Source organism: Ylistrum balloti, unplaced genomic scaffold, assembly GCF_031769215.1.
Source record: "Ylistrum balloti isolate Yb309-2 unplaced genomic scaffold, AGI_CSIRO_Ybal_v1 Utg369624, whole genome shotgun sequence".
Lineage (NCBI taxonomy): Eukaryota > Metazoa > Mollusca > Bivalvia > Pectinida > Pectinidae > Ylistrum > Ylistrum balloti.
The window spans coordinates 123206-141901 of record NW_026781893.1 but is presented as its reverse complement, the minus strand read 5'-3'; the positions used below and the strand labels follow the sequence as shown (position 1 = coordinate 141901).

Here is an 18696-nt window from a genome sequence, read left to right as displayed (position 1 = left end):
GCTCTATGGTATTGTGTGTAGAAAAGTTGTTAAAACTAGAACCCAACAAAATCCAACAAAGCATGTTTTTGCTGTAAGTGTGAATTTGACTTACAGCTATTCATGTTTATTCTGATACTCAGACTAGCATCTCTCAACAAATTGTGGTGTCTTTTCTTTCCATCAAAATTCCGGCAAAATATGTTGACATAATTTCTAAATCATAAACTTTATCTACTTTACAACCATTGCAAAACAAGATAATAGCTTAAATCAATCACCCTTGTTGGCATGGATGGACATACACTCATGGTTTTACTGTGAGAGGAAATTGAGTACCGCAGGAAAAAGGGAGTAGTTAAGGAAAAACCCACATGGTCCGAGTAGGTCAATCATTGGTGGAAAAAGGGAGTAGTTAAGGAAAAACCCACATGGTCCTAGTAGGTCAATCATCGGTGGAAAAAGGGAGTAGTTAAGGAAAAACCCACATGGTCCGAGTAGGTCAATCATCGGAGGAAAAAGGGAGTAGTTAAGGAAAAACCCACATGGTCCGAGTAGGTCAATCATCGGAGGAAAAAGGGAGTAGTTAAGGAAAAACCCACATGGTCCGAGTAGGTCAATCATCGGAGGAAAAAGGGAGTAGTTAAGGAAAAACCCACATGGTCCTAGTAGGTCAATCATCGGAGGAAAAAGGGAGTAGTTAACGGAAAAACCCACATGGTCCGAGTAGGTCAATCATCGGAGGAAAAAGGGAGTAGTTAAGGAAAAACCCACATGGTCCGAGTAGGTCAATCATCGGAGGAAAAAGGGAGTAGTTAAGGAAAAACCCACATGGTCCAAGTGGGTCAATCATTCCCATTAACATTCAATTGGAAAATCAAACCCTGGTTGCTAAGATGAAATGGGAGATTGTATGAAATATAAGTGTGGACCACTGTGTCTTCTGACCACCTATGCTATATATTTATACAATGAAGAATGACCCTTTTTATGGTGGGTGATGGACAACCCATGAAGTTTTTGGTAAAGATACTGAATCACCGATTGGTATCTGTGTATAGTCAAAATAATTCCTCATCTTGATTTTGGACATTTGAATGATAAGAATTAGGGACTTGTATAAACAGGTTGTTTTAGAAACATTTTACTTTCAAATAACTAGAGCAAATCCAGTTCAGAGGAGATAGAATCAAGAGCAGACTGATTTTCACCTACAAGTGCCATACCAGATATCAAGGTTGGTACTATTTATAGACAGGGAAAGGGATAAGAGAGAGTCAGCTTCAGCAATAGAGATCTACTGCTTGAGAAAAAATCTGTCATTGCAAAAAGTTCGAAGGAATTATGAAGGCCATCACGAATATCTTATGAAAATTTGTTTTCTCGCTAAATTAGAGCCATTTTACTGACTGAAGACTCTTTATCTGAGTTTTGGGAACGTGACAAAGGGTCGTGAGCCCTAATAACAGGAAGTAAAATCTATTAATACAATAACAATACAGTATACATCTGTGGTACATATGAATGTTTATTGTCGATTTCCTGGTGAAAGTGTGATGAATGCACTACCTAAGTGGATAAAATTTCCTGGTATACTAACTTGTTGCTGTGTAGATGAGGAAACATAATCAGTCATTTAATGTAAGGGCGAAATATTTCCTGATGGTTGTCCAGGACAAATGTCCGTAGTTATGTACTGTATTTAAGTTCTAACTTCCTTTCAGGAAATCTCTAATGGGACATATTTTGTCATTTTACAGGAGTTTAGGTGAGAGTACATTGTTTTTCTGTTCCTGTCTAACTGTCCATCTCTCATAAGCTTTTTTCTTTGGAGATATCTCCCTCAGTAGTCAGTTTCAGATGACTTTTTAGGTCATCTGACCAAAGGGTCTGATGACCTATTGTGATCGCCTGTTGTCCGGTGTTGTCCGTTGTAAACATTTTCAACTTCTTCTCAAGTTCTACATGTCTCATTGAGCTGAAACTTACCTGAAATGATTGTGACATGATCCTGACCAAAGTTTGTTAATTTCGGGTTGGTCTGAAATCCAACATGGCCGCCATCTTGAAAACACATTTTCGACTTCTTCTCAAGTTCAAAATTTGAAATCTTGTATTTTATATCAGATGACCGTTAAGGCCCATGGGCCTCTTGTTTTGTCATAATGTACTTTTCTCCTCACCAAGGACAGTAAGTGTTGGGTTTGTTGCCTTAGTGTCATTTTGAGGCGGGGTCTTTATGTAGTCGCTGATGGCTTCCATCCAAAACAAGTAAGGTAAAGTGTCTTGTACAAGGACACAACCAAAACAACTGACTGATCCATGTCTCAGTTTCCTGAGAAACACAAACTGCCATGGGTAGGAAGCATCAGACCAAAAACATAGGTTACGTAGGGCAACACATCCACCCCCTCCTCCGGCCCCTCCCAGGGACAGTATTAGTGTCTATGTCTTATTAGTAACAGTATTGTTTTATATGTTTGACTTGTGTACATGTTTACCATGTGAACTTAGATAGGTTGCTGGTTTTACTTGTTATATTGAATTAATTACCCTGATCCATGGCTGCTGTTTGTGTGTGTGACATTGTGTGAGGTTATAGTTTATTACCACTCAAGTGGTATTAGTTGCCTTTTACTAAATTCAAGGCCTATTGATGTAACACCGCTGTGAGAGGTCTTTATGGTGTCCCTATCTATATCACATATGGTCACTTGATGTTTCACCACTTTTGGGGGCTTTACGGTGTCCCTATCTATATCACAAATGGTCACTTGATGTTTCACCACTGTGGGGGGTCTTTATGGTGTCCCTATCTATATCACATATGGTCACTTGATGTTTCACCACTGTGGGGGGTCTTTATGGTGTCCTTATCTATATCACATACGGTCACTTGATGTTTCATCACTGTGGGGGGGGGGGTCTTTATGGTGTCCCTATTTATATCACATACGGTCACTTGATGTTTCACCACTGTGAGAGGTCTTTATGGTGTCCCTATCTATATCACATATGGTCACTTGATGTTTCACCACTGTGGGGGGGGGTCTTTATGGTGTCCTTATCTATATCACATACGGTCACTTGATGTTTCACCACTGTGAGAGGTCTTTATGGTGTCCCTATCTACATCACATACAATCACTTGATGTTACACTGCTGTAGGGGGCTTTACGGTGTCCCTATCTACATCACATACGGTCACTTGATGTTTCATCACTGTGGGGGGGGGTCTTTATGGTGTCCCTATCTACATCACATACAATCATTTGATATTACACTGCTGTAGGGGGCTTTACGGTGTCCCTATCTACATCACATACGGTCACTTGATGTTTCACCACTGTGGGGGGGCTTTACGGTGTCTCTATCTACATCACATACGGTCACTTAATGTTATACCACAGTGAGGGGGTCTTTACGGTCTGGTCTTTAAGAAGTGATATTAATAATTGCATGATGATGAGGAGGACATGATGTTGATGATTCATATGTGTGAATTTGGTGTATTTGTCTTGTTATTTTTCTGTATCATATAGAATTTAGAAAAATAAAAAATACAGAAAAAGGATATGTAAGAAAGTGATCAGGCAAAGTTTGTCTGAATGGGGTTAGTATAAAATCAAAGTGCTGAAAGTACTGAGAGGCGAAATGTATTGAAAACTGTTCACAAATAACCGCTAAGCTATATTACTTTCCCCATACTCCTACACTTTGGAATGCAAAAATTACTAAAATAAGAGAACCAGAGGCTATTTTTCTTAATTTTAAGCGATTTTATATCTTCTTTAATTCTGATTTCAAATTTGATGACAATAATGTAAGTAAATCAAAATAGGTAAAAAAAAAATATCAAAATACACACAACCATATATTTATCGCCAACACACCAAATGATAAATAGCTCTATGATGAAGTTGACTAAATAAAACTTTAAGATACCCAAGATGTTGCAATTACTATCCTATCAATATGAGGATTTAAACAAATCGGAAGGACTTTATACCTACTTCTTTATTTTGAATGTATTGCAAAGTAATAGTCCTTACTTATTATAATCATATTTGTAGTAGAGGAAAGTAGATAAGGTATACACAGCATTTCAGATATATAAAAGTGTAAGTAATTACATTAAATGTATTTACATGCCTATCTTCCTTGAAGTATCATGGTTAGACTTTTCTTCCAGTAATTATGTCTACAAAGGCATAGTTCTGTGAGATTAAACCAGACTTCCATATATATACAAAATTTACAATATTTTCACTATAGCTTCTACTATTTCTGATCTCCAATGCATTAGATAATGTCATCATGACACGCTAAATGAATAAATCTGTTACGGAAATATTTCGTTCTAGTTAATTGATGCTAATAAACATGAATATTTTGGGTTTTTTTTATACGCGCTTTGTTTGAAGGAATATTTTCATTTCAAGGAACTTTGATACACATTAACAAACATTGAGAAATCAGCACAATCAACCTTCATCAAATAAAACTAAAAGACAAAAAATATAAGTTATAACAAAGTCAGCATCATGATCAGTACAGTATTAAAAATATATCATTCATAAATCATGAGCACCAAATGTACCTTGCCTACGAAGCGCAAACTTTTTATCTTCAAAAACTTGAAAAAAGTGTCATGGCGGTGGGTGTGAAATCCTGAAAAATCCTGTCATATCGGCGCGGTGGGCGTAGGACGAACAGTCCAATTTTGTGACGTCTAATGAGGTCAAGTGATGTTATATATTAAAACGATCTTGCCACAACAACAAGGATTAAAGCAAAATTGATGTTCTGTTTGTAAGTTTTGTTTGTTTATAAGTGCTGTTAGTTGATAATTCAAACCAAGCCCCCAGACTAGCTTCTTATCATGGCGCCAACTCGCACGTACAGTGTTCTGTACGCTTACGTCGTGTCGAGAATTCCGTAAAATATATTGTTCAAAATTTATCAATAGTTCAACCACACTGTACTTCTTTTTTGAAATATATAGTAATCGTATTGTTATTAAAAAAATAAACTGATTTTGGATGCTTTTAAAATAGCGATTTGAAAAATCACGGCATTATTTACGCAGAAAATTGCCGCTAGAGGGCTCTAACTCTTTTCGATATTTCAGCCAATGAGAAGGCCAGGATCGGTAAATTTTGTCTGAAAGGCTGTCGCAATAGGCTATGCGTACTGAGTACAATTAGCCTAAATAGCGTTAGAGTTAAGTTCAGAGAGTTCAATTCTGAGGTGCCAAGGTTTTGCTTTGTTTGATTGGACTACGTCAAAGAGCAGGATTTTTTACCCTATATCGGTGATAGTGATGGTGTTTGCTGTTCATCCGAATAAAAGTAAATATTGGTGTTGAATTGTTTTTCTTGACGACCCACAAGAACTTTTATCTAAGCTTGATTATTGTGTCGGATGCCTGTTGCTACCTTGTAGGTCACTTACAGAGGGAATCAGCACAGCATTGTATATTATATATTTTACTCGGTGAGGATGTTCAATGCTACAATTAGATTCAGTTGTGGAATTTTACACTACGATGTATATAGACAAAAGAAATCTGTATCCTTGGTTAAGTCAAAAAGTTGAATGACAACCTCACTTTGAAATAATTTCAGTATGAGTATTTACTAAACTTTAAATACGTGAACTGTATCAATTTTGAACAAATATATCAGTGATGAAGGAAAAATTGGATTAGCGAAATCTTATACTGGTACAGCATCTTTAAAGCAAAAATCACTGAAATGAGATTACTGCTGAAGTAATTAATCAACATTAATCAAGTGGTCGATATATTACACTGAATCACAGAGGATCAGACAATGGATGGCACTAAGATCTCAATGTAGATAATTTCCTGAGATTTATTGGTAGGTAGAGTTGGTTATGTTGACATTTGTCTATGTGACAGGATCCCTATAATAATGATGGCTACATCCCCTCCCAGGGACCTCGGTAGAGTTGGTTATGTTGAGATTTGTGTTGTTCTATGTGACAGGATCCCTATAATAATGATGGCTACATCGCCTCCCAGGGACCTCGGTACAGTTGGTTATGTTGACATTTGTCTATGTGACAGGATCCCTATAATAATGATGGTTACATCGCCTCCCAGGGACCTCGGTAGAGTTGGTTATGTTGACATTTGTGTTGTTCTATGTGACAGGATCCCTATAATAATGATGGTTACATCGCCTCCCAGGGACCTCAGTAGAGTTGGTTATGTTGACATTTGTCTATTTGACAGGATCCCTATAATAATGATGGCTACATCGCCTCCCAGGGATCTCGGTAGAGTTGGTTATATTGAGATTTGTGTTGTTCTATGTGACAGGATCCCTATAATAATGATGGCTACATCGCCTCCCAGGGACCTCTACCCCATACGGTGGATGACTTCTGGAGAATGATCATGGAGTACAGGGTCAAAGTGGTCATTATGGCCTGTAAACTCATAGAGGGAAACAAGGTAAAATCACAACATATATGATATACAAATAAAATTTTTGTTCTTTGATTTTTTTATCTACAAGTTATATTTCTTTAAAGTAGCTATAAACTATTACCTGTTATTTTGTGAGGTTAAAGATTTCATTTTTGTGCAGTGTACTCAATACACAGTTGAGTATCAAATGAAACATTGATTATTTTCAGAAAAAATGTGCAATGTATTGGCCCAAGTCAGTTGGTGAGGAGGAAAACTATGGATATGTCAATGTCAAACTGGTAAGACAAATTATACCTATCAAAATGTTAGGACAGAGATCTGTGAAAATGTCAGACAAATTCATACCTATCAAAATGTTAGGACAGAGATCTGTGAAAATGTAAGACAAATTCATACCTATCAAAATGTTAGGACAGAGATCTGTGAAAATGTAAGACAAATTCATACCTATCAAAATGTTAGGACAGAGATCTGTGAAAATGTAAGACAAATTCATACCTATCAAAATGTTAGGACAGAGATCTGTGAAAATGTAAGACAAATTCATACCTATCAAAATGTTAGGACAGAGATCTGTGAAAATGTAAGACAAATTCATACCTATCAAAATGTTAGGACAGAGATCTGTGAAAATGTCAGACAAATTCATGCCTATCAAAATGTTAGGACAGACATCTGTGAAAATGTAAGACAAATTCATACCTATCAAAATGTTAGGACAGAGATCTGTGAAAATGTAAGACAAATTCATACCTATCAAAATGTTAGGACAGACATCTGTGAAAATGTAAGACAAATTCATAATATAATTGTCAAAAATTTTAAGTCAAATTCAAATTTTCAAAATTTTGAGGCAAATTTTTACCTTTTCAAAAAGGTAAGACAAATTCATACCTGTCAAAATGTTAAAACAAACTTGACAGACTTTTAATACTCTGAGCCTATACATATATTACACAAGGAAAGCTGAATTAAAGTTAATATCAGTTTGAAATGAATCATGAACAATTATAAAACCTGATATTCCGTGACCTTGATACAAAGGTGGAAACGCTGACCTTGTATGACCTTATTGTGTGATTTATACAGATGACCAGTTGTTCACTGTGTTTTGATGACTCTGGTATATGTGACCTTGACCTTTGTAGACAAAAGAGAATGTTATGAAGGAGGACTGTACAGTGCGTGTGTTGGAAGTATGGTATGGTGACGAGTGTCAAACAGTTACGCAGTATCACTACACAGGCTGGCCAGACCATGGTATTCCTGAAGATCGCGAAGTTATCCTGGCCATGGTCGCCAAAATGAGAGACATTCGTAAAAATGACTCAGAAAAGGCACCAATATTAATCCACTGCAGGTAGGGAATCATCACATGAAGATTTACTTTAATTCTTTTATATATTATTGGCTCTTAGCTTGAACTGCAATAGCTAACCTATATAATTTTATCACAGATTGCGATGTTTTTGACATCATAAGGGACTTTTTTTCTTTTATAATATATCTGGTACTGCTATATTGGCCAGTCCATTTTGACATTACATTTTTTATGCTCCCCAAAAAGCAAAGTGTAGTGGAGCAAAGAATGGGTCCATGACATCAAGTGCAGAGTTGTTACCCTTTGTTTAAAATTGCTTGGCTGAACCATAACTTTGTCCACAGTTAAGCAAGGATCATGAAAGTTAGTGTATACATTGATCATAATAAGACAATGTGCTGTGTACCATATTCAGGGCACTCGAGTCTACAATTACAGAGTTATTTCCCTTTGTTAAAATTTTGTATTTGGAGCTTTACTTTGCCTGGATATTGAAACATAATGTATACATCAGTTATACAAATTCATTCATCACTTTAACTTTCTTGTTTTATATTATGGGGTGATAACATAAAAAAAATGGCCAATGAAAATGTTTGTTTTATAGAGCATAAATTATGCTATTATCAGCTGCATTTTCAGATTGTAGGCATGATTGACATTTTTTATTTAAATTCAGTTTCAGTAACATAACAGGAAAATTTTGACTCTTTGTGTATCTTGTCATTTTCTTTTGTTTTAAATGACATCAATTCCTCTCCTGACAGCGCTGGCTGTGGACGAACTGGAACTGTCTGTGCCATTGATTATGCGTGGGAGATTCTCAAAGGTGGGGTAAGTATACTGTATAGTATATGCCTGCAAGATTCTGAAGTTAGAGTAAGTACACTGGGTAGTGTATGTTTTAGAGATTCTCAAGCATTGTGCTGATATATAGGATAATGTATGCTTAGGAGATTATCAAGGCTTGGGTACGTATACTGGGTATTGTATGCTTAGGAGATTATCAAGGCTTGGGTACGTTTACTGGGTATTGTATGCTTAGGAGATTATCAAGGCTTGGGTACGTTTACTGGGTATTGTATGCTTAGGGGATTATCAAGGCTTGGGTATGTATACTGGGTATTGTATGCTTAGGAGATTATCAAGGCTTGGGTACGTTTACTGGGTATTGTATGCTTAGGAGATTATCAAGGTTTGGGAATGTATACTGGGTATTGTATGCTTAGGAGATTATCAAGGTTTGGGTATGTATACTGGGTATTTATGCTTAGGAGATTATCAAGGCTTGGGTATGTATACTGGGTATTATATGCTTAGGAGATTATCAAGGTTTGGGTATGTATACTGGGTATTTATGCTTAGGAGATTATCAAGGCTTGGGTATGTATACTGGGTATTTATGCTTAGGAGATTATCAAGGCTTGGGTATGTATACTGGGTATTTATGCTGAGGAGATTATCAAGGCTTGGGTATGTATACTGGGTATTGTATGCTTAGGAGATTATCAAGGCTTGGGTACGTTTACTGGGTATTGTATGCTTAGGAGATTATCAAGGTTTGGGTATGTATACTGGGTATTGTATGCTTAGGAGATTATCAAGGCTTGGGTACGTTTAGTGGGTATTGTATGCTTAGGAGATTATCAAGGTTTGGGTATGTATACTGGGTATTGTATGCTTAGGAGATTATCAAGGCTTGGGTATGTATACTGGGTATTGTATGCTTAGGAGATTATCAAGACTGGGTTAAACGTACTTGGGAGAGACAACAGGAATAAATCTATACTGCTATGAATGGATTGAAAGTTTTCATAATGGAAACATTCTTGATAATTATGATAAAGTGAGGTACATTGAAAGATAGCTGGGATTGGAACGGGTGTTCATTTCATTTGTGACATAACTAGTGTTTAAAATGGTATACAGGAGAAAATTGCTTTCTGCAGAGACTGACAAGAGACTTCAACTTAAAGAACATAGTGGAGATTATGAGAGAGCAACGTCAGTCCATGATTCAAACTCCGGTTTGTATAACACTATTTAGTTTTTATTTGTATACTAAAATTAAGATTCCAAAGTTTCCAATGTAAAAAGGCTATGAAGTTATCAAATAAAGCTGTGTAGTTATCAGATAAAGCTGTGCAGTTATCTGATAAAGCTGTGTAGTTATCAAATAAAGCTGTGCAGTTATCTGATAAAGCTGTGTAGTTATCAGATAAAGCTGTGCAGTTATCAGATAAAGCTGTGTAGTTATCTGATAAAGCTGTGTAGTTATCAGATAAAGCTGTGTAGTTATCAGATGAATGTTATGGTAATATCAGGGCAGGTTAACCATCTACGTGAATGTATTCTGTTATTTACTGAGTAAACAAGTATTGGTTTGAAGTCAAGGATATGATGCTTTGGTCCTTGGTTTACCTGAGATTGACCTGTTGACCCGTGGTTTACCTGAGATTGTCATCTTGGCCCTTGGTTTACCTGAGATTGTCCTGTTGGTCCTGGATTTACCTGAGATTGTCCTGTTGGCCCTTGGTTTACCTGAGATTGACCTGTTGGCCCTTGGTTTACCTGAGATTGTCCTGTTGGCCCTTGATTTACCTGAGATTGTCCTGTTGGCTTTTGATTGACCTGTTGGCCCTTTTGTTTACCTGAGATTAACCTGTTGAAGCAGGTGTTTGACCCCTTGATTTGTTTAAGATTTACATGTTTATATGCATCATTGATTAACCTATGATTTACCTTTATGATATCCTGTTTGGTTTATTGATTTACTCAACATTTACCTGTATGACCAAATGTGTGCTTCCTTGACTGATCTGTATAAGATTCTTGCATCCTTGATTTACTTGAGATTTAGCTGTATAGTAACTTGTTTGACTCAATTGTCTAACCAGTATTTACCAGTATGTTAATATATTTGTCTCTGTGATTTACATTATTTAAGATTTACCTGTATGATCAGATGTTTGTCTTCTTAATTTAACCAAAATTTACCTGTATGATAAGATGTTTGTCTACTTAATTTAACCAAAATTTACCTGTATGATAAGATGTTTGTCTTCTTAACTTAAGCAAGATTTACCTGTATGATAAGATGTTTGTCTTCTTAACTTAAGCAAAATTTACCTGTATGATAAGATGTTTGTCTTCTTAACTTAAGCAAAATTTACCTGTATGATAAGATATACCTGTATGATAAGATGTTTGTCTTCTTTACTTAAGCAAAATTTACCTGTATGATAAGATGTTTGTCTTCATGCTTTAACCAAGATTTACCTGTATGATAAGATGTACCAGTACGATAAGATGTTTGTCTTCTTAACTTAAGCAAAATTTACCTGTATGATAAGATGTTTGTCTTCATGCTTTAACCAAGATTTACCTGTATGATAAGATGTTTGTCTTCATGCTTTAACCAAGATTTACCTGTATGATAAGATGTTTGTCTTCAGGCTTTCACCAAGATTTACCTGTATGATAAGATGTTTGTCTTCTTAACTTAACCAAGGTTTACCTTATGATAAGATGTTTCCTTAATTTACCTAACAATGTGTGTTCTGTTGACAGGACCAGTATGAGATGGCACATCTTGCTGTGAGAGATTTATTCCAGAAACATTTGGAAATCATGGAAGAAAACATCTACATGAACTATGGGGGTAATGATGAAGAGGTGAGTTATTTCTCCAATATTGCTCTTACAATCCCTCTCTTTCTATCCAGGGTAGTTCTTGACATTTCATCATCATCATCATCATCATCATCATCATCATCATCATCATCATCATCATCATCATCATCATCATCATCATCATCATCATCATCATCATCATCATCAAAGGTCAAAGGGTATATAGTGATAGCTGTGTTCAAGTATGTTTCATTTAAAGTTTAAATTGACTTAAAATTCATTTATATGATACAGGGTTTATCTCAAATGCCCCTCAACAGATTGAGATCATATACTTCCTTCATACTATGAGAAAATGAAATTCTGCACCTGATTACATTTTGTTGGACTTTAGTCAGGGTTAAAGGTCACACTTGACCACTTTTGAAATTCAAAGTTTGATACATATGAAATATGTAATGAACCTTAGAGTGGAATTAGTTCATATTTACACCATAATATTGTAAACTTCATTGTCATAGGTCAAGGTTTTAAGGTTAAAGGTCAAAATTGCACCATTGGTAGTCTTCAAAGTGTTTGTTTAAATGTTCATTTTGAATGATTTTTATGAGTGGATTATTTACATTGATTTCAGGGGTACTTTTTATGCACAAATTCATATTCCATGATCTAATAAAGTAAATAAAAGCAGATTCATTCAATTATATGTTCACAAAATGGGTATTTTTGGAAAAAACCATGAAAATTGAGTCCCATAAAATGAAGGGATTTTACAGTATTGAAATAATGTACCGTCAATATTTACTGATCACATACCACCAGTGATGATGCCTTCTGTGTGTCAATATCACATCTCTTACTTAGATTGTGTCAGTATTTTATCATGATTTTGAATTCTTGTTTTTGAAATATTTAATGGTTCATGTGTTACTTTGCTTCTCAACTTTCAGCAAGATGCACTGGATAGCCTAAGTAAGTTTTTCAACTTATATTTTTTATTTTAAGCATTTGCTTGGTGATGTTAAACCACTTTAAAACATTATTAAAATCAAAGCATCATTTTAATATAAATCTTAAAGTTAAGAGAATTTCGAGAAGTTTCTCAAAAGCTGCTGGAGAGATTTTATCATATTTGATCCAAATACTGGTCACTGTGCCCAGAGAAAAGTACAACATCACTCTCATTTAGAACAGTTTTGTTGACATGGTGACCGGTCAGCATACACATGTTCTTGTTTTTTTTGAAAATGTCTCTTGACTTTTGAACTCCTTGTTATATTTTATTCAAACTTGGATCATAGATTTTACGAATCATGTCTTATGTTTTCTTATGTAAAAAACAGTTAAGGCCATAGTAATGTAACTGATGCCAAATCTAGAAAATATTTAGCTATTTTAGCAATTTTCAAGCTTTGTATGGCTATCTTCAAGTAATTACTTTTATTGTCTATATTACATCATTATGACATACACATAAGATAGTATGAATTAATATCTCATGTTTCTGTATTACAGACATGGTGACTGATTCTGCGAGCACTATTTCTGGTTCTACACCCAAAGATGATGATGTTGATATTTACAGTTACTTGTCAGCAACTAAAGTTTTATATAACAGTGTTCGGGACACTGTTGACAGATGTACCAACGAAGAAGGAGAAAAACTTGATAGTGACATTCGACATGATGATAAACATCCATCAAGACCTTCAGTTCCATCTGCAGCTAAACCTGCTCTTCCCATCCATGAGCCAACACCACCTCAAGGTGATGTTAATAAGGACACTAAACCAGTTGTGAAAAACAAGTATCAAAATGTGGCTGTGGCAAGTACTTCCTATGAAAATATGGATCTGGTGGTGATAGAGCAAAACCAGGGAAGCTCCAATATATCAAAATCAACTCCACCCCAGGAAAGGAGATTCTCACCACAGCTCCCAAAAAAACAAACTCCACCTTCTCCTTCAGCCAAAAGCCAGCCAAGTGGCCCTGTATTTGTAGGGAAATCAGCAGAAAGTTCTGTACATACAGGGAAAAAAGCTGACAGTCCTGTGTTAGCACAGAAAAAGATGAACAGTCCTGTGTTAGCACAGAAAAAGATGAACAGTCCTGTGTTAGCACAGAAAAAGATGAACAGTCCTGTGGTGACGGATGCTTCTGATAGCTTTGTTTATGCGGTCGCCAGTAAAACACATTTAAAACCTGCGGTCACAACACCACCTTCCTCTGGTCCAAAGTTTGTTAGTTCTGGACCTAAATGGTCCTCTGCACCATCCAAACCAGAGACCAAGCCTGATAGCAAAGAGCCACTTGCAGCAAAACTACCAAAGGATTCCATGTTGACTCCTCAACCTGTTCAAGTGAAAGCGACAAGTAAGCCACCAGCAGCAACTCAAGGCCCTGCAACCAGCAATGGTAAACATGTAACAAAGATTATGGTTAGTGGGGAACGGACACCTGTTTCAAATACTAAAACAGTATCAGAACCTAACAATAACTTATATTCTATAGCATCACACACAAAAGAGCAAAAGACAAGTGGGCCCGTTTCCTCAGCCAGTACGGGAGGGGACATTTACACTTTTGTTCAGAAAGACGGAAAAAGGTCCTCTGTCACCAAGAAAGATAAAGGAGGGTCCTCTCCTCTGAGGTCAAGCCAAGGTCAACCAAAACCAGTTCTTGCCCCACAACAGGATATCTACTCCCAAGCTCGTAATGCCCCTGAAACCGGTTTTCAAAGTCACATACTTGGCGGAGATGGATCCTATTCTGAGGTGGTGATTGGGGAGGCTCCGAAGACTGATGACAATTTATATTCCTGTAAGTATCTCAGAGATTCTCAAATTTCTTATCATCAATCATTTCACTTATTTAAGGATGTCTTTGAGAAGCTAAAAACCTCCAGTAATAAACTTTTGTTCTGATGACGAATTTTGAATGTTTTTTATTTGATAGGTTACAAAACTTCCTTTTCCCTGCAATTATCTGAATATATGTTACAGAAATAATTCATTTTCACTGCCAGAGCAAACCAAAAAATAAAAGAATTTAAAAAAAAAAAAAAAAACTCCAATTGTGTAAGGATATTTTTCTTAATAAAAAAAATCACATATGAAATTGAAATGAAGTTCAGGTCATCTTTATTACGTGACTGATAATTCAGGCAAATATCTCCTTTAACACCTATGGCACCTGTATCCAATTTACTGGCAGTGACTCCATTAACTCCTACTGCTGCAGTACTGAAAACGGATCCTGTGACACCTTGTATTTCGTGAAATGGACATTTCCACATCAGACATTATTTTGTGTCAGTCTCTTGAGAAAATCTCCATTGTTACATGACAATACAAAATCTATTTATTTATGAATTTTAATTTTACAGGTGTAGATGTGGCTCCTGCCTCCTCACCTGTAAGTATTCAACTGTCTTTATACATACTATAATGTAAGAGTATCGGAATTAACATACTAAGGTCAAGGTCATCAATCACCACAGCCACTGTAGGCCCTCGTCATCAACAAGAGTTACTGTACATTTGTAGGCCCCCGTCATCAATGACAGTTACTGTACATTTGTAGGTCCTTGCCATCATTGACAGTTACTGTACATTTGTAGGCCCCCGTCATCAATGACAGTTACTGTACATTTGTAGGTCCTTGTCATCAATGACAGTTACTGTACATTTGTAGGCTCTTGTCATCAATGACAGTTACTGTACATTTGTAAGTCCTTGTCATCAACAACAGTTACTGTACATTTGTAGGCCCCCGTCATCAATGACCGTTACTGTACATTTGTAGAGCCTTGTCATCAATGACAGTTACTGTACATTTGTAGGCCCTCGACATCAGTAACAGTTATTATACATTTGTAGGGCCTTGTCATCAATGACAGTTACTGTACATTTGTAGGCCCTCGACATCAGTAACAGTTATTATACATTTGTAGGGCCTTGTCATCAATGACAGTTACTGTACATTTGTACGCCCTTGTCATCAATGACAGTTACTGTACATTTGTAGGTCCTTGTCATCAATGACCGTTACTGTACATTTGTAGGTCCTTGTCATCAATGACCGTTACTGTACTTTTGTAGGACCTTGTCATCAATGACCGTTACTGTACATTTGTAGGCCCTCGACATCAGTAACAGTTATTACACATTTGCAGGTCCTTGTCATCAATGAAATTTACTGTACATTTGTAGGTCCTTGTCATAAACAACAGTTACTATACATTTGTAGGCCCTCGACATCAGTAACAGTTATTAAACATTTGTAGGGCCTTGTCCTCAATGACCGTTACTGTACATTTGTAGGCCCTTGTCATCAATGACAGTTACTGTACATTTGTAGGTCCTTGTCATCAATGACAGTTACTGTACATTTGTAGGTCCTTGTCATCAATGACCGTTACTGTACATTTGTAGGCCCTCAACATCAGTAACAGTTACTACACATTTGTAGGTCCTTGTCATCAATGAAATTTACTGTACATTTGTAGGTCCTTGTCATCAATGACAGTTACTATACATTTGTAGGGCCTTGTCATCAACAACAGTTACTATACATTTGTAGGCCCCTGCCATCAATGACAGTTTCTGTACATTTGTAGATCCTTGTCATCAATGACAGTTACTATACATTTGTAGCCCCCCGTCATCAATGACAGTTACTGTACATTTGTAGGTCCTTGTCATCAATGAAATTTACTGTACATTTGTAGGTCCTTGTCATCAACAACAGTTACTATACATTTATAGGCCCCTGCCATCAATGACAGTTACTGTACATTTGTAGATCCTTGTCATCAATGATAGTTACTATACATTTGTAGCCCCCCGTCATCAATGACAGTTACTGTACATTTGTAGGCCCCCGTCATCAATGACAGTTACTGTACATTTGTAGGTCCTTGTCACCAATGACCGTTACTGTACATTTGTAGGTCCTCGACATCAATGACAGTTACTGTACATTTGTAGGCCCCCGTCATCAATGACAGTTACTGTACATTTGTAGGTCCTTGTCATCAATGACCGTTACTGTAAATTTGTAGGTCCTTGTCATCAACAACAGTTACTATACATTTGTAGGCCCCTGTCATCAATGACAGTTACTGTACATTTGTAGGCCCCCATCATGAATGACAGTTACTGTACATTTGTAGGTCCTTGTCATCAATGAGAGTTACTATACATTTGTAGGCCCCCGTCATCAATGACAGTTATCATACATTTGTAGGCCCTTGTCATCAATGACAGTTATTATACATTTGTAGGCCCTCAACATCAGTGACAGTTATTATACATTTTGGGCCCTTGTCATCAATGACAGTTACTGTACATTTGTAGGCCCCAGTCATCAATGACAGTTACTGTACATTTGTAGGTCCTTGTCATCAATGAGAGTTACTATACATTTGTAGGCCCCCGTCATCAATGACAGTTATTATACATTTGTAGGTCCTTGTCATCAATGACAGTTACTGTACATTTGTAGGCCCCAGTCATCAATGACCGTTACTGTACATTTGTAGAGCCTTGTCATCAATGACAGTTACTGTACATTTGTAGGCCCTCGACATCAGTAACAGTTATTATACATTTGTAGGGCCTTGTCATCAATGATCGTTACTGTACATTTGTAGGCCCTCGACATCAGTAACAGTTATTATACATTTGTAGGGCCTTGTCATCAATGACAGTTACTGTACATTTGTACGCCCTTGTCATCAATGACAGTTACTGTACATTTGTAGGTCCTTGTCATCAATGACCGTTACTGTACATTTGTAGGTCCTTGTCATCAATGACCGTTACTGTACTTTTGTAGGTCCTTGTCATCAATGACCGTTACTGTACATTTGTAGGCCGCGACATCAGTAACAGTTATTACACATTTGTAGGTCCTTGTCATCAATGAAATTTACTGTACATTTGTAGGTCCTTGTCATAAACAACAGTTACTATACATTTGTAGGCCCTCGACATCAGTAACAGTTATTATACATTTGTAGGGCCTTGTCATCAATCACAGTTACTGTACATTTGTAGGCCCCCGTCATCAATGACTGTTACTGTACATTTGTAGGTCCTTGTCATCAATGACCGTTACTGTACATTTGTAGGTCCTTGTCATCAACAACAGTTACTATACATTTGTAGGCCCCCGTCATCAATGACAGTTACTGTACATTTGTAGGCCCCCGTCATCAATGACAGTTACTGTACATTTGTAGGTCCTTGTCATCAATGACAGTTACTATACATTTGTAGGCCCTCGACATCAATGACAGTTACTGTACATTTGTAGGTCCCCTTCATCAATGACAGTTACTTTACATTTGTAGGTCCTTGTCATCAATGACCGTTACTGTAAATTTGTAGGTCCTTGTCATCAACAACAGTTACTATACATTTGTAGGCCCCCGTCATCAATGACAGTTACTGTACATTTGTAGGCCCCCGTCATCAATGACAGTTACTGTACATTTGTAGGTCCTTGTCATCAATGAGAGTTACTATACATTTGTAGGCCCAAGTCATCAATGACAGTTATCATACATTTGTAGGCCCTTGTCATCAATGACAGTTTCTGTACATTTGTAGCCCTTGTCATCAATGACAGTTATTATACATTTGTAGGCCCTCAACATCAGTGACAGTTATTATACATTTGTAGGCCCTCAACATCAATGACAGTTACTGTACATTTGTAGGTCCTTGTCATCAATGACAGTTATTATACATTTGTAGGCCCTTGTCATCAATGACAGTTACTGTACATTTGTAGGCCCCCCGTCATCAATGACAGTTACTGTACATTTGTAGGCCCCCGTCATCAATGACAGTTACTGAACATTTGTAGGTCCTTGTCATCAATGAGAGTTACTATACCCCCGTCATCAGTGACAGTTATTATACATTTGTAGGCCCTTGTCATCAATGACAGTTACTGTACATTTGTAGGACCCAGTCATCAATGACAGTTACCGTACATTTGTAGGTCCATGTCATCAATGACAGTTACTATACATTTGTAGGCCCCCGTCATCAATGACAGTTACTGTACATTTGTAGGCCCCCGTCATCAATGACAGTTACTGTACATTTGTAGGTCCTTGTCATCAATGAAATTTACTATACATTTGTAGGCCCCCCGTCATCAATGACAGTTACTGTACATTTGTAGGTCCTTGTCATCAATGACAGTTATTATACATTTGTAGGCCCTCAACATCAATGACAGTTACTGTACATTTGTAGGCCCCCGTCATCAATGACAGTTACTGTACATT

At 36.8% G+C, this 18696-nt stretch overlaps 1 protein-coding gene across 2 annotated transcripts in view; it reads left to right on the top strand.

Annotated features, from left to right (window-relative positions):
• The window catches only part of LOC132550471 (tyrosine-protein phosphatase non-receptor type 12-like), a 39500-nt gene that overhangs the window by 5991 nt on the left and 14813 nt on the right, over window positions 1–18696 (top strand). For both annotated transcript variants that reach the window (XM_060214550.1, XM_060214543.1), the window contains exons 4-12: window positions 6326–6460; window positions 6646–6717; window positions 7588–7799; window positions 8528–8594; window positions 9710–9787; window positions 11331–11435; window positions 12344–12365; window positions 12909–14213; window positions 14779–14807. In XM_060214550.1, coding sequence (XP_060070533.1) covers window positions 6326–6460; window positions 6646–6717; window positions 7588–7799; window positions 8528–8594; window positions 9710–9787; window positions 11331–11435; window positions 12344–12365; window positions 12909–14213; window positions 14779–14807 — 2025 coding nt within the window. The remainder of the gene's footprint in view (window positions 1–6325; window positions 6461–6645; window positions 6718–7587; window positions 7800–8527; window positions 8595–9709; window positions 9788–11330; window positions 11436–12343; window positions 12366–12908; window positions 14214–14778; window positions 14808–18696) is intronic.